The sequence below is a fragment of the Gavia stellata genome, chromosome 7, assembly GCF_030936135.1.
Source record: "Gavia stellata isolate bGavSte3 chromosome 7, bGavSte3.hap2, whole genome shotgun sequence".
In the NCBI taxonomy this organism is placed as follows: domain Eukaryota; kingdom Metazoa; phylum Chordata; class Aves; order Gaviiformes; family Gaviidae; genus Gavia; species Gavia stellata.
This window is the reverse complement of record NC_082600.1, coordinates 7,861,658-7,884,786: the sequence shown is the minus strand read 5'-3', so window position 1 is coordinate 7,884,786 and position 23,129 is coordinate 7,861,658. Positions and strand designations below refer to the sequence as shown.

At 40.3% G+C, this 23,129-nt stretch overlaps 1 protein-coding gene across 2 annotated transcripts in view; it reads right to left on the bottom strand.

Annotated features, from left to right (window-relative positions):
• MNAT1 (MNAT1 component of CDK activating kinase) overlaps positions 1–23,129 on the bottom strand; it is a 128,399-nt gene that overhangs the window by 16,453 nt on the left and 88,817 nt on the right. For both annotated transcript variants that reach the window (XM_059819637.1, XM_059819638.1), the window contains one exon: positions 22,407–22,528. In XM_059819637.1, coding sequence (XP_059675620.1) covers positions 22,407–22,528 — 122 coding nt within the window. The remainder of the gene's footprint in view (positions 1–22,406; positions 22,529–23,129) is intronic.

Here is a 23,129-nt window from a genome sequence, read left to right as displayed (position 1 = left end):
GGAGCAGAAAAGGGAGCGCACAGGAGCCTGACCGCTCCAGTGGGACCAGCAGGACAATATGACAATTTGCTCCTATTTTATGAGCAGATGTAGCTTTTTATTTCAGTACTTGTTTCTTCCTGGAAAGTTTAAGCTCCGTAGTGAAAGTGTATCATTGACAGGGCGATATATGAACAGAAAGCCAATTTAAAACTAGATCATCTCTTTGAAACCTCAGGTTGACTCATAGCTGTACTACTCATCATGCCTTACACCAATGCAACTCCACTGATTTCATGTCAGCAAGCCCACACCCGATGGCAACTCAAGCCTCAGCATCTAACACACTGCTTTAGAAACTGGTGGATTACCCTCATGGACCACCTCTGAGACCTCTGCAAAAACTAAGACAAAGGTAGCCTCCTGACAAACAGACACTTTCTAGTGGATTGTGGTTTAGAAGTCCTCAATTTGAAAGAAATTATCTCTTTTTTATATAGAGAGTTATTTTATGTATCTTGATGCTGAGATTATTTCATGAAATTTTATCATCTTGTCATGCCGAGTCAGAGCAGACAGACACAAAGGCCATAAAGCAGAGAAGTGTTGAGGCTGGAAGGCACATCTGGAGAGCATTCAGTCCAGCCCCCCTACTCAAAGCAGGGTCAGCTCAAGCAGGTTGCTCAGGGCCGTGTCCAGTCAAGTTTTGAATATCTCCAAGGAGGAAGACTACACAAACTCTCTAGACAACCTGTTCCAGTGTTTGACCCCCCTCGCAGTAAACATATTTTAATGGCATTCCCTGTATTTCAATTTGTGCCCATTGCCTCTTGACCTCTCACCGGGCAGCACTGAGAAGAGTCTGGCTCTGTCCCCTTTACCCCTTGCCCTCCATCAGGTATTTACACACCATGACAAGATCCTTCTGAGCCTTCCCTTCTCCAGATTAAACAGTTCCAGCTCCCTCAATCTCACCTCACACAACAGACACCCCAAGTCCTTACTCACTCGAGTGTGTCCATGTCTCTTGCACTGGGGAGTCCAGGACTGGACCCTGCACTCCAGTCCCACCAGTGCACTGAGCAGAGGGGAAGGATCACCTCCCTCGACCTGCTGGTAACGCTCTGCCTAATGCAGCCCAGGAGGCTGTTGGCCTTCCTTCCCACAAGGACACACTGCTGGCTCATGGTCAGCTTGGTGTGCTCCAAGGCCTTCTGTGCAAAGCTGCTTTCCAGCCGGTCGGTCCCCAGCCTGCACTGGTGCATGGGGTTATTCCTCCCCAGGTGCAGGACTTCGCACTTCTCTTTGTTGAACTTCACAAGATTGCTGTCAGACCATTTCTCCAGCCTGTCGAGGTCCTTTTGAAGGGCAGCACAACCATCTGGTGCACAAGCTGCTCCTCTGAACTTTATATCGCTTGCAGACTCGCTGAGGGTGCACTCTTCCCCATCAGCCAGACAGTAATGAAGAGACTAAGCAGTACTGGTCCCAATATTGACCCCCGGGGTATACCACTAGGTCCTGTTTTGCTTTAAAATCCACAACATGTAACAGGTATGTTAACGTCACTAGATTGTACTGGTTTAACTAGTTCCCATTTTTAAATTATTATGGTTAAATGAGAGCAATACAATGAGAGCAATGAGAGCAATACAATGCAAGAATGGAGTCTGTTTCTGACCGGTATCTGCTGGCTTAACTCATTCTTAAAAGTGAATTTCCTTTAAGAAAAGTTCAAAAATTGTTTATGACTTCAGAGGGAAGGACAGACTTTTCTTTTTGAACTGCTTTAGTATGTAGCTAACCCAAATGGTGGACTTTATTAAGAAATCATTTCTGTGGACAAAATTGCACCTTCCCTTGAAGGGACAAGAGCAACAAGAAAGCTGTATTCCAGAACTGGGATTATAGCCAGTTTATGATGGAAAAACATGGAATGCTTATGGCATAATTATGTTGCAGCATCTGCTGCCAGAATTACAAAAATTATTCTTAAAATTATGCCCTAAATAGAACGCTGTTTAGCTAAACTGAAAGCACATTCCAAGAAATGTGAAAAAACAAACTCACCATGATTCCAAATCTAAATTATGCATACTAAGGACTTGTTTTAATAAGAGTACATTTAGCAGCTGAATAAAGTTTCTCAAAAATTATTTTAAAGATAATGAATGCCTGATGTCCAAAAAAAGTGTCACATGAAATTTCATCGACTCATGTAAACTAACCTCAAATTTAACCAAATGCGACTGTGATCATTATTGTGTCAATCTGAAAATATCCGGGTTTTAAGGCAAAAAAACCAGATGCAAGGATGAGTAAAAAGTTGGAATCCGCAAACTGAATGGAGTTCTTTGCCACTGAAAGGTCTGGAACAGTCATACTGACAGGGAGAAGCCAAAAGAATGAAAAGTTTTGATAGTATTGCCACATTTAGCAAGAAGAGAGTCAAGTGCAAGAGAAATAAAAGGGAGCTAGTTTGTTACTGTTGCGTGTTATTTGATTTTTTTCTTTTAAAGGTGGCATCCTCTACTTCTAGGCAGTTTGGGGCATGGGCTGTTACCCCACACACCTCTAAATCCCTGTACAGTGTCTAGTATGATGGACCTACATTATATGTTCCTTGGCACTTTTGTAAAGCAAACAACAACAAATAACAAAACCCTCAGCCACATAAAATATAAACACTGACAGATTTACCAACATACTCTTGAAAAAACCGTAAGAGTTACTGAACAGTGAGACCCAAAAAGGCTGGCTATATATAGTAGAGTTGTGCTACAAAAGAAAAAGACACTGGAAACAGAGTCTACCTTCCCTGGGGAAAAAAAAACTGAAGACAGGGTTGCGGTTTCTTTTGTTCTTTTTTCCCTAAAAAATGCTGATCACCTTGCAGCCTTAATTAACAGCAACCATCCTCAGCCTTGATGACTTAAAGGGCTCATCCAGTGAGAAAGAAACCCATCCACTGGACAGAAACTTAACATTTGCGAGACAGGCAGTTCTTCCTAGCCTGTAAAAACTAACTCCTGGAACAGTTTTATCTTTGTTCTCCTGCAACATGTGACCTGTAGTACTTAGCGGAGAGAGGGAATGCTGTCTGGTTACCCAGTCTCACTCCAGATGAACTTTAATATATCATAGAGACATAGACCCTTTTACTTGTAGTACAGATACCCTGTTGGGCACACTAAGTGATTGCATAAATGGATGCATACCCAAACCTGCATGTGCATGCACTGCCCATCACTGTGCTCTGTCATGCATCCCAATCTCAGAAGCAGGTGATATAGAATAAAAAGTTGCCTACCACAATCCCTTTTTATTGTCTTTATCATTTCTTGGCAATAATACTTACCATGAGTTACAGTGGAAAAACCGATGAACTAAAAAATTGAGCTGAGGGAGGAAAAGGTGTCAGAATGGAGAAAATAAGAGTTTTATTCCTCAAAAGAATAACCCCTACCATGACAGCCTTGCTGGCTCCTCCGCCACTGACAGGAAATTTCTGTAAAAGAATCATGTGGTGCTGGAACACAAAACTGCAGAGCTTCATAAGACAGGCTATAGTCCTGACCAGGGATTAACAAAGAAAGTGAAAAGCCCAGTCCTCTCTCCTTTGCCTTCCAAATACTAAAAACTTAGAATGTGACAGAAACCTACTGACTTTGACAGGGTTTAAGTTATAGCAATATGAAGTCAGAAGCAGAACAGCTAAAACTGGCAGAAAAATAAGAAGTCTATGACTTCATTGTCTCACAGAGCCTCCTGCAAGTTTCTATCTTCACAAAAATAGGCAGAAAATCCTAGAGGACCACAGAAGGGCAATGGATTTATGACGTCTGAGAATCCCAAAACAAAGATGCAATTGAGCTATCTGATTTTATTATTTCATCCCTGAAAACTTACATAAATTTAAAAAAGTAAAAATAAAAATAAAGCACAGAAAGTTACCTACTAGAACAGCACGGCCAGTATTGTCATTTAGGCATGTTTCCCTCCCCACCTCTGAAAAGTTGTCTGGCATTTGACATAATTGGAAGGAAGAATTTTCTCCCCTGGCAAAGTCAATTAACTTCACTGTATTTGTATCATCTGTCAGAGCCGAATCTGCTATCTTCTTCGTGTCTGACACAAGCTTCTACACCTACTTGACAGATCAAACGGGTTTTAAAGAAATTACTGTGCTTTAAAGGGAAGTTCCATGGCTATGTCAAGTCAAAAAGCTTCAAGACAAGAGGTGAGTGATTATTATATTAGTACATGATACACTCCCCTAGAATATTAAAATACAGTGTATCTTTGTACTGAAGTTTAACTTCTTTCATGCAATTTGCTATTTCATTATGAAACTCCTTTAGTCTTCAATCATCATAACCATCTGTAGAAAATTAAAGAAGGTAATTTTCCTGCTTTGTGCTCTCAAACTGCTTAATTTCTCATATTAAGATATAAAAACTCCTTGCTGTAACAAGAAATTGAAGAAAGTGTGGGCCACTGCTTTAACATGCAGCCATAAACAGGTATATGCATGTTTGTGCACAAACATGCACTGAATGTTATAACCAAGCTTTTTTCTTCTTTTAAGACTACATAAAATATTAGTGCATTATGCAACACCATACAATGTGATGTCATTAGATTACATGTCATGCCACTCTTTGGCATCATTAAACCAAGTGCCAGATTTCATCACATTTTATGGTCACTATAACTCAAGTCCAAACTCATTTCCCATTAGCCCCAATTTAATGTTTGTGTTTATTGTACATCAATGTATAAACCTCTTAATTAAAGGCAGCAGAGCTGAGAAAGATAACGCATACAATGTGCTTAATGCAGTTCTTCAGTTAAAATGTGAATGAATACATAGAAGCATGGTGGGTAATGCAGGTGTTGAAAAAACTTCTCTATTGTAATGCATTTCCTCGTGATTGACCGTTAAAAGCAACTGGACCAGTACTCCAGCTCTCCCAGACGGCAGCAAGGAACTGGGTGCACTCACTGGATGCATAATTGGGAAACAACGTCAGGGTCTCTGTGGACCTATACTTCTCACTTTTTAAGTCCCCGAGCAGCACGGAAGAGCCTATCACAGAAGAAAAACAGTCACTTTTATTCGGGTATGGAACTATTCTGAAGTAAAAGGCTGTATTCTACTCACCAAAGGCACACTGACAGTCTGGGGAGAAAAAGGGTTTGGTCAAATAAAATTTCTTTACTAGCTAAAATAAAGCTAATAATTTCTAGTGAGTTGGTCAAGCACAGTGCATCACAACTGACAGGCTGCTGATGTGATTTAAGGGAAGAGAGCAAAGGACCGTATTGATTTCTCCCATAAGTGGGACAAGTACTCTAATAAGTTGACTTTAAAGTAGCTACATAGAAGCATTGCATTACCTGCCACACAAGTGCTAAGGAGGTTTTCAAAGACTTAAATAATATTTTGGCATATAAATCTATTATTGGCTAATGAGATGCCCTTCAGGACTGAGAACTTGTACGACAAAGGTTCTACCAGCTGGACCCACGGAAGAGCAAATACCACAGGAGAAGCAGAGCCAGCTCTTCCCAGACCACCTCTGTGCTAGTCCAACACACGCTGGAGCACACGCAAGTCCAAGCTACCCTAGAAGCAGTCTCAAACGTAGCCCCTACACACACTTTACCACGAGTGCAGCTTTACTCAATTTCCCTATAACTCTTTACGGAGGTTAAAGCTGTATCAATGCAAATTCCTCACTTTTTGTACAAAAAGTACATTCCATTTTTTCAAGGGAAAAAAGATTTGGTAGGATTTCCACAGGAATGCTATGGGTCTTCTTCCCGAGTTAGTTATCTTTTTGCATCAGTTATTGTCCTTTAATCTAACTAGAGTGCAAAAGCTCCCACTATAAGCTCGGTCCATTTAATGCACTGCTGCTGAATTATATTCCACACTGACCTATGGATTTGTTTAACAAATACTGGTCTCAAATTTCTTCACCCCAAGAACTAACACATCCCTCAGTGACTCACCTCAATGAAAAGGAAAGATCTAGCTCCCTTTAGGCTTATAACAAAAACAGGCAGTAACTTTTTTTTCTTAAAGTACCACATTCAAATTAGTTTCATAGGAGCTACACCAAAAAATATTTAGGCACGATTTACACTGATAGATCTCAAGAAATAAGTGTAAGTGGGGATTCATCATCCAATGAGGTATTTTCCCTGCAGGGATCTCGTTTTATCCCAGTGATACTCAACAACTTTCATCTATGATTTAAAAGAAAATATAAAAGTCACTGCTTGTAAAATGCACAGCTGTCAAAAAAACTCTGAGGGGGCTGGGAAAATAGATAAATTATTTAGGTTAATCTGTAGCACTTAACTTATACGGACTTCTTCCAACTAGAGACAGGTTAATAGCAAAGGTCATGCAGCTAGGAGCAAAGAACACAGGTCATACAAGACACAGCACTACATAAATTAATTCATACTGGAAAGAACATAGAGATAATGGTAACCAACTTACAAAACCTGAGCTCTGGTTAATTCTGTAGCTAAGGAGGTGGACACATACACAAAGTAGTATCAAGCAGGGGAATGGGGAGAGGAAAAAAAAAAAAAAGAAGGATTTACATATGGACTGAAGCCAAACTCCAAAGGTATTTTGGTGCTTAACTGCCTTTGAGGATTTTAGTCTACCTGATTTAATAAAGGCTGTCAAGGAATCTGTGATAGGATCAGATGTGATCCATCTCTCTGCAAGTCTCTTCTTCTGCGTCTCTGCAAGCACCTTTCCAAACAGCACACACTGCCCCATGCGCCAATACATCCTTTTACACTAACACGGTGTTTCCAACACCTTTCCTTCTCTATTCTGGTTATCCTAAGCTAGTATGTGTTTTTAATCAATTCAGAGCCTACAGTTCATTCAAACTAGCAAGACAGACTCTTCATTCAATTAGTTGCTCTAGAAAATGCTACCTTTGTCTATTCAGTATTCAACCTGGTTTTCTGCAGTAAGTTCTCTGAGCATTAGCTTCTCTCTTCTGGGGCAAAACACCTATCTTCAGCTGTAGTTGCTAAAACAATCAATGCATTGACATGTCTGCAGAAACACCTAATAATACAACAGCAATAACAAAAAGGAGTTATTACATTGTAAATGTAAAATGATATGTAAACATACATATCGATGAAATCATTCCAGTAGAAATCACAGCTTTTCTGGGTGCACAGAGCATGCCCTTAAAGCAGTTATTCTTGATGCCCTAAGTCATACCCTCTTCTTGGAAGAATTAATGATACCACTGCAGTGTCTTCACCACTTTGCAAGGAGGTAGAGAGTTTTTGGGAGCTCTCATTCCTCGCTGTATTTGCCCCTACCATGTGGCAGCTATTCTTCTGGGAGCATCCAAACCTTTTACCAGAGGAAAAGCAAAATTTTTGGAAACAGCTCATTAAGAAAAAGTTTAATGAATGAGTTTATGTGTGGGTTGGAGAAAAGCGGAGAGGAAAGAAGGTGAAGGGGCTCAAGGAGCACACATACTTATTTTGATGTCTTTTTCCTAGAAATTTTGCTAAATTTAGCATGTCTTCTAAACCTTTTTTGTTATTTTTTTTTTTACATCAGAAGTATTTTAAAGCCTCTCCTTTATTTGTATTTCTTGCTTTTCATATTGTTTTTGCTTTCTTAAGGAAACTGGCAGCTGAAATGCTGTTCTAAAAACAAGACACAAACATTTAGCAGTGTTGCCATTTCAAACACCAGACTCAGCTGAAACTGCCATGTGGCAAGACAATGCTGTTTCAGCTGTTGGAGCCCTCAGAAAGGGCAAAAAATGCTGAATAAAACCAAAATATAAGTCATGAGTCAACAGAAACGCTGGTGTTTGTTGCAAATAACCATCCTTCAAAGCAGCCCAAAATAGAGGATGCACTACTCTCTGAAAACACCAGCAGCCTGTATTATCACCTCCACCCAGCCATTCCAGCTTATGTGGTCCTCTCTACTCTAAGTAGCAAGTACTTCTCAGTGCCTAGCACTGCTATTTCAAAACAGATAATGCTATTTTGCAGATAATGAACCAACGCACCGGGGTGGGGGTGGGGGGCGGGGGGAAGAAGGAAAAAGGAACAAAAACCAAACAAAATCAAAGGACAGGCCCATGAGGAGCTTAGAAGTATAACTACCAGAGATTTCAGAAATCTGGCCTTACTAGTCTTCCCAAGCTCACCCAAAGACAGCAACGTAGTGGGGGAACCAGCTCCCTCTCCAGAGGTCTAGACTAGAGCCTTTCTGTACTTACCTGTCATCCCTCAGCGGGGCTGTTGGGCAGATGCTGACACTTACATTAAACTCCATTACTACTCCACTACTCCCATGGAAACAAGCAGTACGCACATGCATGAGGAAGGCATGCAATATACGAGTACCGAAATCTCATGTAGTTGCTATCCCCATTCACAAAGTATTTTTCTAAGATAAAAGCAGCATTAAAAGAAGAGACATTGATTTTCTTTTCTGATCTTAAATTCTCAGGGCAGACGGCCTGTAAAACCTGCTACTGTAGTACATATGGGCAGTTGATCTGAGCAGATAGCTCCAGATGGTTTTTCAGCATTTCTGTTTTGAAATACAGGAAAGTCAGCTAGCAGCCAGTAGCTCCCAGTAAAGCCAAATACCTATTAACTCAGCCAAGCTATTACTCCGACGAACAGCCTGCAGCACTAGCACGCTGCTTCACTGCCACAGCTCTCTGTCATGCAGGTAGATGCATTTCTTCGCTCCATTTGCAAACATCCCTGAGCCATGTCGCACACACTCCTCAATTATATGAAAGTGCCTGTGAGCACACACAGTTCATCCACTGTGTTGCAAAAGAAAGTAGTATCCACACATGCTGCCCAAGGGTAGGAACATTAAAGACACCTCTGTAGGCCTAATTCTGTTCCCACTGAAGCCACTACAAATCCCCTCTGCCAGGGCCAGGAGCAGAACTGGACCTATGTTGAGATTTTATTTAAACTTGCTGCCCTCAGCACCCAAGCAAATTCAAACGGGAATTTTTCAGAATAATGTTTTGACACTAGAGCCAAAAACAAGTCAGGGAATATGTGAACTTCCTACAGGTCTTAGGAGAAGGCAGGGAAAGAGTCTGGTGGAGTTAACTGCGAGCACTGGCTGCGAGACCTCATGAAAATGGCGAGGAGGGCGGTTGCACTGAATTATCATCGCTGTCATCTCCAGGGTCAGTACCAGCTGTTGCAACACTATTGATTAGTCAGATGCTTGTAGAACTGGACACCAATTTTATATGTTCTTCTGTGGGTCCATGCTTTTCCAAGCAGATTTAAGGGGTGGATAAATTCCATTAATTCAGTAGACCTAACTAGTCTACCAATCACTTCTGGGTGAGCAAGAATGAGAGAGCAGTCTCACAAAAATAGTTACTTCAGTGACTGCTCTTAGACAAAAGCCGAAGATCAAGGAAGAAGATCCTATGGCCTGGACTCCTCGAGGCAGAGTATCACTCATTCACAGCAGGCTCTGGAAAGCGAACTCCCCTACTGTACTCACACCTTCCCAACAATACTTGCTTCTCTTCTGGTGAGAAAAAAAAGGCAGCATGCACCTACATCATGGAATAAGAAAAAAGAGGCAAGATTTTCTTTCCATATTTCAGATTGTTTGCAGACTCTGTATCTGTGGGACTTTTCATTCCAAAATTAACTGTGTGTTGAAGAGAATTTGGAACAGCAGAGCCTTTATGCTTCCAAGTTTTGAGATGGCCTCAGAGTGCAAACCTCCTCTTCTCTCTCATTTCTGGAATACTTTTTGATGATTAACAGAATCAATGACCACAGAGCAAGAAGTCTGCCCAATCCATCAGGGCCTAAACGTGAAAAGAGAAGGAGAGAGGGAACCTTCTAACGACAGGAAGGGGAGAAGAGGTGTAGATTTTTTTTGGCTTTATTCATGAGTATTTCCTCATGAATTCTGGAAGAGAGTCAGGAAATAAAGATAGCAGCCAGAACTCACCTTCCGCATCTTTTTAAGGGAGAACTAGACAAATGCAGCAGTAGCAAATAAAGGAAATACACAAGTAACGTTCTCTATGCAAGGCAGATGCTACCCTGGTACACAGAGTTGGCATAAAACCATGGTAGAGAGGTTGTTCGGGAAATTCTCAATAAATATTGAAAACATGAGTATGCCGATATCTACATTTTTTCCAAAGTTGATGGAAAAATTAAAGCAGGGGTTGATGTTCCTGAGAACAGAGGAGTCAGTAAGATTCCCAAGTTTCGGGGAAAGAACAGAGAGATAGAGAAACTACCTGTTATCTTGAATCTCTATTAATGTCCACAGACTCTAGAGAAGAGTAACTGCATTGGAGCCAGGACCACAGCACCTTTTCTACCCTTCCAGAAAGGGTCACCCAACTTTTTGTAATGACAGAGCAGAGATGCCTGGACATATGCCTAGTGGACTAATGTCAGCAACAGCCAAGACATGGGACCTCCTCTTTCTGCAGGGTTTGACCTCTTCTCTTCTCTCCTCTTCATAGATATAGGCATTGCTACTACCCAGCCTACAAAGACAGAGGAGAAGGAAAGAAAAGACACTACTTTGTTTTCACCAGAAGGTAGTCCTCGTGCTCTATAGCTGCACAGAGGAACAGCTGAGAGAAAGTGAGCAACCACCACCTGATATTAGTAGGGTGTTAAGAGCATAGAGAATGTGCTCACCTTAAGCAGCATCTTAGAAGAAACCCCACCTCTCCATCAGGACAGCAGCTGACTGGATCCCTAAGCAAAAAACCTATCCCTGCAACAAATCTGGATTGATGGGTCATTAAAAAGAGTGACTAAAATAGACCTTTTTTTTTTTGGTAGAAATATTTAAAATATAGAAAAACACAACCACTTCCAGTACAAAAGTAACCAAGCATGTAGCAAGTGTATTACATCAACTTAAATAATAAATCTAACCAGCTAATATTTTCAACACCATACTTTGTTCTCACACACTTTTGAATTACTCTAACACTATTTTTAAACAAATCCTTTCACTGAAGAAAACATCAATGTATCAAAACTATTTTTTAAACTAATGAGTTTCCTCTTTTGCAAAGCAATTATTTTAAGTACTGAAAAGGTTTCCATGGAACCCTCCACTTCCAAATGACAAATATCAGCAATAGCTGGATTTAAAACAAACAAACTGAAAACCCCAAATCAGCAGCATTTGACTCAAGGAAAAACATTAAATATTTTCAAGCAGAAGAACTGAAAAACTTACTCTTAAAGAAAAAAGTATGTACGCACACCTGCTGTTCTATCAATCTAAGCAGGAAACCATTTCACTGCTGCATCATAAGTAGAAGAAAAGTGCTTATTAAAACATTAATCACAGTCCATTATATTCTGACTCCATGCCAGAAGTTCCCATTACATCACTGAAAATATCTATTAACCAAAACCTGATTCTGACAAGTTACAGAAGTGTAGTGTTTAGGTTCTAGTAATGTAAAAGTCAGTTTTAGAAGAACAGTTACACAATTGATTTTGCAGTGGCAAGCAAGTATAATTAATTGTTTTTGTGACATTTATTACTGCAACGGGGTTGATTTAACTGGTGTTTCTACTGTAAAATTATTCAAAAATTATTTCAAACTTCATCTACTTTTATTAAACACATTTATTGTGAAGGTATTTAATACCCGGGGCTGGCTAAACAATTTTAAAATGTGCTGGATATACTAGTACATGTAAAACTGTGTTGTCTTGTGTAAATATGGGCCTTGTTTAGAACTACGTCTCACAGGAAATTATGCCAAATGAAAACCATCTCCCCTTCTCCTCTCCCACTGAAAAGGATTTATGTTTTTACATTTAATACCAGTTAGGTAAAGAAACAAAAATACGGTGGCGTTACCTTCAAGCCTGCGCAATAGCTCATCTGTGAAGTCCGATTATGTTCAAACCCCTATTTTGTTATTAGAAATGTGGCCTAACTCAAATGCCCCGATTTGGAAAAGAGAAAAGTGAACAACTCAATTCTTTCTGGAAGCCTGGCACTACACAGTTGTTTACCTAGAACAGTTTGCAACTGACTATTAGCAAGGCTTTAAAACCAAAGCCATGAGTATTAGTTCCTAAATGTGTAAATATAATCTCCAGACCACCAACTTAATTGCAGGTACTTTTCTCAACCCCCTGTAAGCAGTCCCACTCAAAAAAAAAAAAAAAAACCACAACAAACTGAAAGCCATAGAGCATGATACAAAACACATACTATGTCCCTAAATCAAGGGAAGGAAAAAAGGGAGTGTTTTAAAAAAATGCTGAACTAATAATTGCCTCTGTAACTGTACCTTTAGTGCCACCAATCTTCACAGGACCACCGTCCGTTCAGCGGCCAGTCCTCCCTTTCTCAGCTCAAGCAGGTGCTGCTGTGTGCTCTGCGTCTGTAAATGGGCAGGTTTACTGGCCTCGCTGTGGGGCGTACTGGCTGAGGCAAAGCACTGCGCAGATGGCACCGCAAGCCAGCTTCAGCACTGCCAGCGACCTTATTGTGGGTGTCAAGCCACCAGGTAACATCTCACTCATTTGATACAGAGGCTGATGTGAAATGAAAACATTAGATGCTTATAAATGACTAGTATGTACAGAACTAATTGATTATACTCCCATCCTGGCATTTCAGAGCAGCTGAGGGAGCTGGGGGTGTTCAGTGTGGAGAAGAGGAGGCTGAGGGGAGACCTCATCGCTCTCTACAACTACCTGAAAGGAGGTTGCAGAGAGGTGGGTGTTGGCCTCTTCTCCCAAGTGACAAGACAAGAGGAAATGGCCTCAAGTTGTACCAGGGGAGGTTCAGGCTGGATATTAGGAAAAATTTCTTTACTGAGAGAGTGGTGAAACACTGGAAGAGGCTGCCCAGGGAGGTGGTGGAGTCACCATCACTGGAAGCATTCAAGGAATGTGTGGACATGGCACTGTGGGACATGGTTTAGTGGGCATGGTGGGGTTGGTTGATGGTTGGACTTGATGATCTGACAAGTCTTTTCCAACCTTAGTGATTCTGTGAAAAGTACCTCATGTTGTTAGTGTTCATGATGAATAAAAGGTGCCTGGGACACACAAACTGAAGAGCAGCTGTGCTTTTTTGGGTTTTGTTTGTTTTTAAAAGGCTTGGGTTCCTGTTTTGCCCCCTTGACCCAACACACACGAGTCTCCAACTACAAAACACGCCTGAGCTAATAACCTTTTACCTGTCCTTGGACATCTTCCAATTCCAACATCAAAAGAGCTTCAGTTTTCCTCTCCTTTCTTTTTAAGTAGTGCCATAAGCACCAGAACTATAATGCAGCCTGGCTTCCCACGGCTTGGTCTTGCGGGTGCTTGCAAGCTCTGACTGAAGCTTTTCTCAGGCAGTTAGGACATGTATGAGGTGTCTCACTCCCATGCAGCTTCTCTGGTGGCTAATAAGTTATAAGCTTACCAGGCAGCCTTTTTTGTCAGTGAAGGTACTTTTAGGGTCCCCCTCCATGTCCAAGTACTCTTCTTGCAGCAGCTAGGGTCTTAGTTACACCTAAAATCTCTGCCACTCCACGAAGTATGACTGCAATCAGTGAACAGATGCACAAAATGCTGCAATGAAAGGAGCTATAAACTCCAATTCTTGTGGGTGTGTAAGACTTCGACTATTTTTTTTTTTAAAGGAAACTAGAAAAACTAAAGTGAACACATGTGATCAGACACCATTAACTCTAAGGAAAGTTCTCCAGTTCCACTGTTCCAAAAAGTTCCACCAGTGTGATCTAATCCGGGGGACATCAGGGTCATTATCAAAATAAGAAAACAGAGCCTACCAGCCCAACCCTTAAAAATCTTGCCATCCGTCATACCAGGTTTGAGATCAGTCACATATGTAGGATCAAATTTATGAATGGAATTACTGACTTTGGCAAATGGCATGCTCCTCCGGGAAGAGATCCCTCACTCCTCCCACTTAGCACTCTTCAGAGAAGCTTTAAACGTTGTTGACTCCTGCTCACTATGAGAAATACTACTCATCAAGAATAAAGCTGCAAAAACCTATCTGAAGGGGATTAAAGAATCACGAGCAACAGCTTGATAAGCTTCATAAAGCTTCAAGCAAGACTCCCCCATGCTTCCCTCTGCCATTTCAGGAAACTTGTAATTCACCTTTTCAGCTATTTTATACCTGAACAAACAATTTTCATTTGGAAGACTGCTTTATGACTATATTTGTCAGTGTCAGAGTCAAGAAGATGCATCATTTCTGGCTTTATTTTCCTCTTTAGGGGGTCTATTTTGCTGGCTATCCCACTCAGTCTAAATATTTTCATTATACATAACTCCCCCTTCTTGAAATAATAGTGTTGAAGGGTCTAGGAAGCCACTCTCTTCTTTTCAGACTTCCTTCTTGCATTTTTACAATTTTAGAAATGCCTTAGAGGGTAAATTCAAAGCAGAACACTCCTCAACTTTCTACTTCAACTACATCTGAGACTAAATAAATAATTTAAAAGATTAGCCCATCCAAACAGACCCTTCCAAAAACCATGATAGTGTTTGCCTAGACTGCCCCGAGCAACTCCTCGTCACACACCTCTCTGCTGTTCCTTACAGCCAAGTACAAAGCATGAATGACACGCAGATGTTCATCAAGAGGAGGAGCTCTTCCTCTCCGCAGTGGTCCTCAATGAGCTCCCATATTCTCCATGACCATCATCAGACAGACTTTGCTCATTGCTAAGGTGTTCCTGCCTCTAGTCTAACACCGGTCTTAAAGAAAGCATTTTGGAGCTCTTGTCCCGGGAAGAACTACAAAAGCTGAGGACACTGAGGCCCTCCTGTTGCTGAAGTGAGAGATAAGCAGGAAAGATCGCTCCTGCACGTGCAAAACGTATCGTTTTTCTTGTGGCAACTACACAATTCCCAAAGCAATTACACATCTGGCTGAGGAGTCAGAGAAAGACTCAAAAAGGGCAATACAATGGAGTGCAGGAGAAGCAAAGAAGGGGGGGAAAAAAAGGAAAGGAAAAGAAAACATTGAGCACAAGAACTACTGACCTCAAACTTACCACATAATTTCAGAGAAGGAACAGAAGATTTAAAACTTAACTTCTACAAAAATATATTTTTCTAAGCTGACGGAGGACAACTATGGAGTAAAGTCTGTGGACATATAAAGTCACAGGAGAACCATACATCAATAGTTATATCTATGCAGGGGATGAAGGGAAGGATGAAAGCCGAGAAAGGCTTTCCGTAACGGATAAGAACTATCACAGACAATCAGATATTTTTAAGTGGCTGGTAGTAACAAGGCTTTGATTTGGTGAGACACAAAAGAGTGAAGAAAATAAGGGCATTTGGCCCACGCAATTACTGGATGCCTCCTGCCACATTACAATCCATCAGCAGACAGCTTTGCCTGACACTGTTTCAGCTGCCTGCTTAGCAGCATTGCCTCTACACCTGCAGGGACAGTTCAGGGTTTGCCTCCTACCAATTTTCAATAATAAAGCCAATATTACCATCCTGATTTTTTGGAAGCAATTTTAAATATTTACTGGTTAATCATGTACAGTTAACCAGACAATTCTCCATTCCTTATGTTAAGACACTGATTTTTTTTTTCTTCATATTATATGTATTTTAATAAATGCATGATTTGGTATTTTGCAAGCCCACACTACAAAAAGACTATTCTGGAATAAATGGTATAATTACATTTCCTACAGCGACCTTGTAATCTCTCGAGTATTTATTCTAGACTAAACAGCCTTACTCAGCTGCCCTGTGTCTGATTGTCGATGAAAGAAGCTTGTTTGACAACTGCTTCGAGCAGAAACATATTTTTTCCATGATTGCATGAAAAAGTAAAAAAACATTACCAGACCAGTATTCTGAGTACAGAGACTCATGTTAGATCGATGAGTTAATTTTGAAGCCAAACGCCAACAAAAACAATTACTATGGACATTCTGCTGTCATGGCCAGCTTTTGAGGTTAATTTAGTGGTACATATACAACTACAGCCAACTTTACGTATAAGAAACTACATGGTGTATGCAGGCTTCCTTCTTTGTTTCTTTATATATTTTCCATATTCTCTGCTTTTATAACCCTCCCGAGACCTTTTACAGTTACAGAACCCACACTATACCCCCAGGTGGGCGGGCAGGAAGCAAAACTCCCCATTTCATAAGCAGTCCACTTTTAATATATTCAATTGCTAATGACCTTGACAGAAGAGCTCCATGCAAAACACTATATACTACAGGGTGTCGTTTGAAATATTCATAGACATTTTTGCCAAAAAGCTGATTTCTTAAACAGTGAGATCTCAGATTTACTAAAGACTGCGCTCCTTTCCTCGATTTTCATTCAGCTGGAAAAATTGGTGCTAATCTACCTCCTCTATATTAAATTTGCATCCTTCCAAAATCCTACGACAAAACCTGTAGGATTTCTGTAGTACGCTAAAGCAATAAAAGACAGTTTCTACATGAAACCAAATTAAGATGGTTTACACACGGTTCTGTTTCCTTGTTACATCCTCTCTTGAAAAAGACTGCACACTTGGCCATATTCACTATTCCAAAAAAGTGTACCCACCTAGTACTTCTATTGTCATTCATAGGTTTTTATTCAATTATTCGTGATAAAATGAAGAAAAAATACTTCACTTTAAAAGGCTGTATGCAAATGTAACCATGTCTTTAAACAAATAATCACTTCTTACCTGCCAATTCTCATTCATTAGGTGCCTGATTCAAAACGCATTGCAGCTGACAGAAATCTTTCTACTGAGGATCAGGCCCTGCAACAGGAGACACTGGGAAATTCCGACCATATGCCTTGGTAGCCAAGAGAATTCCTGCAAGAAGCAGTGCAACCCTCTACATGCACTCCAAAGCAAGACAAGCTTTCCTTACTCTTACTCAATCTTTGGACTCTGACTACTGAGCTTGAATAGAATATAGTTTCTCAATAAAGGAGCAGAATGAATTCAGTGTTCAAAAATCAATGGGCCAAAGCAGATCAAATAAGCCCTTTATTTGCGGCTTTTCTCCTCTTCCAAGATTCAAGAAATATCTGCATAGGCCAATGACAAAGAGAGCAGATGTGAAAAATCACCTGCTACAACTTTTAAAGCCCAGTGGTCCCGTCACCCATTCAAAATCAATTCTCAGTTATTTCACTGTCTTGAACCCAACACAGACACTGACAGCGTTTTAGCAAAAACTAATGCGGCCAAAGGCCAGATCAACTACGGTTTAAGAATAATTTGGAGAGCATCCTTACTATTGCCTCACTTAAAAAAAAAAAAATCACTATGACTGACAGCAAAGAAGTTACACGAGTCATTTCTAGATTAAGTGCCAGAACTCTACATGTGTTTCAAATTACACTACAACACTGTACAACAAAGAAATATGCAGAAATTTTCCACTTGAAATGAAGGTTAAAAATTAAACGCTAACAAAGCTCTAACAGATATGAAATCCAACCTCCTCATCTTGATTTGAAATTTAAAATGACAGAGCTGTCCTACACTAGCAAAAAAGGGAACGAATCAATCCAGTCATTCATTATAAAAAGCATAGTGGGCTAAAATACGTTCATTCGCTGTATGTACTGACTTCTACAGCACTCTGATTTTGCTTTAGTACTTAACCTCAACTCTCAAAATGACATTTTGCTTAGATTTAACATTTAAATTATCAAAGTATATTACCTATCCTCATTAGATTAGCGCTTACCATTGAACTTTATTTTTGCATCATATTTAAACAAAACACTAATTAACTGGAGTGCTCTTAACAGTGTGGTTATACATGAAAACAAGTTGATAGATCAAAGGGAAGTCATGTTTTTCCCTAAAGAAAAAAAAAGATTTTTGGTGCAAACTGGATTGTTTCTATACATATGTATATATTCAGGATGTATCTCTCCAGACAAAGTTAAGTAGGCAAACACGATTTTATTGTAAGCAGCCCAGGCTTGACTTGATTACAAGGTCTGCACAAAAGTTCTCTGTTAAGGCAGATAATTTTTAAGTGGAGTGCAAACAGAAGTTTTTAATCTTACCTGTAAATTACCTCTATTTTGTGAGAATGGCGAGAATAGGACTGGCACTGTGTTAAGAATACGATCCACTCTGGATTACAAGAGACCATTTCTAAACTTTGAGACATGATGTTCACACATCTTTACCCAAAATGTTAATCACATAAGCAGATTTTCGATTTATAGTCAGTTTTTAAGTAGCTTGTGTATGGCTCTTCCACAGCTGTAAATACTTGGTGTGAGACTGCTGTGTGGCCACTTCTGCTAGCCATACGTACTTACAATTAATGCCAAGAATGTCTTTACATTTTTCAGAACCTCAAACAAACATCATTTTGATCCTTGGGGGTTTTTTGGTTTTGGTTTTTGTTTTTGGTTTTTTTTTTTTTTTTAATCAAAACTACATCACAAACATACATTTTTAAAACAACAAACTCATTTCCGTCCCCATCCTGTTTTGGTCTTTCACTACTTGGAATGTCAGAGTTTGTTATATTTTTAATTTCTTTTGTTTTGCAGTAAGAAAAATCCAGACCTCCAACCACACAAATTTAGTGTGCTCAGCTAAAACATTAGAAGAAAAAAGGAAAAAAAGAAAAAAAAAAAAAGACAGGCCTTTTTTACCCCTCTAAGAAAACCTCAAAGTAAAGTAATGGCAGTGAGTGCCTGAGCACCCAGGCGCTCATGCTTTCTCTCTCAACCACACACCTCCTCTCCTCAAAAGCCATGGAAGGTCACACAGCCATGCAATGACTTTGGCAGTTCAACAGATTTGGACTGATTTGAACCAAAAGATGACTCCTCACTTTACTCAGACTACACCAACCTAACTGTTTCTGGTGACCACAGAAGTGCTAATAGGGCCTTTTATAAGACAGGGCTCTCCAAATGTGACCCCCCTCAGCAGGTTGCCTTCAACTCCACCCAGAAACCAGCTATTTCCCAATGCACGTCACTGAATGTTCAGTAATTTAGAGTAGTGACGAAGTCACACAGTCCCAGGATTATCAGTCATCATGGAGGGGCAGGCAGCTATAGAGCTTGCCTCCAGGACGGGTATGTTACAGTGATCCAAGACCCCACTTTTCTCCAAGGACAGCACCACAGGTTTGGGAGATGCTCTCATGCATGTCTTCTTCCCTTCTCACTTCCAAGTCACATTTCCATCTGACAGCTGAGACAGACATGAGCTGGCCTCACAGGCTGAACACCCAAAGTGACCTTTGCCACCCAGATCAAACCATCACCAACCTGGCACGTTCAATGCGTATTCATGGGACTACCAGCCACTGAGACTTCCTTGCAGGAACCCCACAGATGTGTAGTCAAGGGAACCTCTATTAGGGGCTGGCTCTGAGAAAGCTTCACTCCCCTGCCAGAAGGTTAAATACTGTAATACAACTTAGCATAATACATATTGCTCTCAGAAAGCCATGTAATTCATTACTATTGCCTATATTTCATTACTTCCAGAAAATTTTCCTCCATTAAAAAAAATTGGGGACCGGCCCTGAAGGACACAAACCTCTACACATTACACCAATCATTTGTGTTGAAAAAAAAAAAAAAAAAAAAATCAAATTTCTTCATTATTCTCAGACTTCCAAAACAACAGCAAAAAATGCACCATAAGGATATTAATGCTTTTCTGCAGTACATAGAACAAAAAGAAAATTTACAGCCCCAAGAGAAACTGAAAACAAATTTCTAAAAACAGTTTGAACATAAATTCCCTTTTTTGCAAGACATGCAAAATCCATACACAAGAGCAGTGGGAGGATGCAGAATCAAGTTTGTTGGACTGCAAGCAAAGCATTTTGTAAAGCCTAATGAGTAAATAATACAAGTAATCTTAAAAAGCAATTTTTTTTTTAATTATGGAAGATCCCTAATAAGTGTTCTAAATGATCCCTTAGGATTCACCCTTTTTCTTGCTCTTTACTGCAAACCTTCTTGTCAGCTGTCACCTTCATTACAGCGGTTTACTAAGAAAGAAAAGCAACACTGATGCTGAAACCTAAAGTGAGTCTTGCAGAGGGTAAGAGGTTAAGATATGAATATTCAAAAAGCCCGTTCTACTGAATATTTTGAAGACAATAAATTGTATCATTTTAAAAAAAAAGTCAATAAATTACGCTACCAGAAGTGAATTCAAAGTCTCCAGGTTGGCAGTGTCTTTGCAATAATTCTGGCTCCAGAAACTCGGATGATAACAGCCTGCACATTTGAGGGAGCTATTTAGCAGCAATAAATAGCCAGACAGCAAAATTATTAACAAGAACATGAAAAGAGGGAGAAACAAACAAGGAAAAAAATTTAGATGTAACCTGTCCTTATTGAGTCAAAATGAGGAGCAAACTAAAAATCTTTAGCACAAGTAGATAACATTGTGCCCAGCTATTCTGCCTCACCCAGGCAGCTGTATGCAGCTGCCTGAAAAAACCCAAAGCAGGGACTGAGGCACATTAGTTAAGCATTCATCACCAACAGGAAATGCACATGAGTTCATATAAACACAGAAACACAAATATCTAAACGAATAGCATTGCATAGTTTAAGGTATTTCAGACACCCCACAGAATAGAGTTAGAGTTGTGCTGGCTGTGAACCCACAGCATCGATTTATATTTGTTCTGGAATTGCAAACAGCCTCAGGACTCAGAAGAATTCTTCTGGTGGGCACCACCGACCCACCCACACACCTCCCCTTACCACCACAGACACCCAGCACCCCTGCCGCTCTTAACTCTTTCAGCGCCTCCAGAGCCAAGCCGAACAACCCTGGCTATTCACTCGGAGGAGTAAAATGACACATGTGTCAAAGTGTCTTCAAGAAAAGATTGTGAGTGTTGTTTGCAAACCCTGCCCCAAATATGCTCACACACAGACGTTGCAACGCAACTGCAGTATTTAAAGGATTTTGTTTTGCAAGGTGTAGGGTTGCCTTTGAACTGGCATCACAGGCAATCAGATGCGATGGACACGGATAGCACAAGGTTCCTGCTGGATCTGGACACCAGCACTCACCTTACGGGGACACAAGGGAAGGGACAGGGACTGGAAGTCCTCCCTGCAACAAGTGATCTTTTTTTTTTCCCCCCAAGCATTTTTCACTTGTGATGAGAGGCTGAGAGGGCTTCAAAGCTCCCCTCGTGTTGGAGGTCCCTCACAGCTACGCTCCGTCCAAACAGGTGGTGAAGGCTGAGTCTGGCTCTGCCCAAGTTTAAACTGCTAATTAATATTTGGTCTCAGAAGCTTGATATCAGATAATAAAAATCACAGGCATCAGGAGGACACATAAACAATAAAAATGGAGACAGCCTCCAAAACTCCAGACAGCCTTGAATTTTCTGAAGCACCATTAGGTTGCTTATTTACTTTAAAAAGTTTCTCTACCTCTATAATTTTCTGGATAAGATACAGTTTTTCCTATGCCAGTGAACTAGATAGGATTCCTGTTTGGATTTCAGTGGTCTCTGAAACTGCATACTAAAGTGTCTCAACTTTGTTCAGTACTTTGTGGATTCAGTTTTCCCATATGGCACAGTCAAACGTAAACTGTTATTTTTTTAAACTCTTCCTTGCCTTGCCAGTCTGCACGTTCATTCCGCCACGTAATTTTCCAGCCACTCTAAGTGCTGGTGACCTTGAAAGTTGGACCACGACGAGATGGGTGACACTTGCTATCCCAGTAGCTACACGTTTTCAGGTGGCGTTTCAGCTACGAACACGTCTCTAGAGAGCAGGCACGTCACTTTTGGACTTCCCAGCCTCCATTACCCGGGCACAGCGGGCTCCCAAACTCCCTTCCAAACATGGCTGCAGACCACGATGCCGTCAAGCTGCTGGATCAGCCCTGTATTATATTTTTTTGACAAAGTTAAGCTCTGTGCTTCATTTCTCACAAACGCAGTTTGACTGTAGACAGCAGTCGACAAGTAAATCTACCCTTTTCCATGGCAAACAGCCCAACTTTAATATTTTTACTGGCTTACAGCTGGGTAAATTAAGCCCCAGATTTTTATTTATTTATTTTTTAATACCGTGCAACTGAAAATGAACAGCTACTTCACTACGACTGCCAAGGACAACCTTAAAAACACTAATGCAATCCAGTCCAGCTCTCAATAGATCTATAAAGGCTAGAGGACCAAAAATTTCAGCTTATCCACCCAAACAAAATGTTGGTTGGGCAGGAAGTCTAATATTTCGTTAAAATCCTTTAAAAAAAAAAGAAAGGAAAAAAACCCTACATGCTGGCAAACTGAAGATGGTAACAGTCCCAGCTATAATGCCATGAAATGGGAATTAAAGTTTGCTGTGTTACTTACCCCAGCCTTCCCAGCATTTCAAGCTCTGGAACTTGTGGTCCATATGTCTCTACTTGCAGAGGCTGATACTCATACAAAGCTTCCTCCACCTTTTGAATGGGAGCTAGTGAAATATGCTGACCCTGTTGGTTTTTTTTAAAAAAAAAAAAAAGGTAAAACATTTCTACATATCAGGTCAAGGTTTTGTTTTGACTTTTTTCAAACGTAATGCAAGAACAAGCTGGTACCATTAACCTGGTCTGGACAAAGACCATCCCATTATGAACATACTATCTACTATATCACTCATTTCTTTATTATTTAATTTTTTTACTGGGATCTACAGTTTGGAAGTAATGTTTCATTAACTATAACCATTTGGACAAGGTAGGAAGGTAAGGGGAAAGTTTTATTGAAGGCAGGCTTACTGTCAGAGAGTGCAACTGCTTCCAGTGTCACTAGTAAAATTATTATTAGGTAAAAATTTCGTTTATCAAAAGTAATATCAAACAAATGTCTCTGAGCAACGCTATTTGATTCTGTAATCAACGATTTCCTGAAAGCCCTAATTAGAAAGGGAAGCTGCTTTCATTTCTCTCTACAGGCTTTCTGAGCTCCCATATATAACAGCTCTCAAGATAGACTTTTACAGTGCAATACAATTAATTCATTCAGCAAATTCCCATTTGTTTCATAACTAAAACTACAGAAACATACAAACTAAAATTTTCATTCCAGATGGTA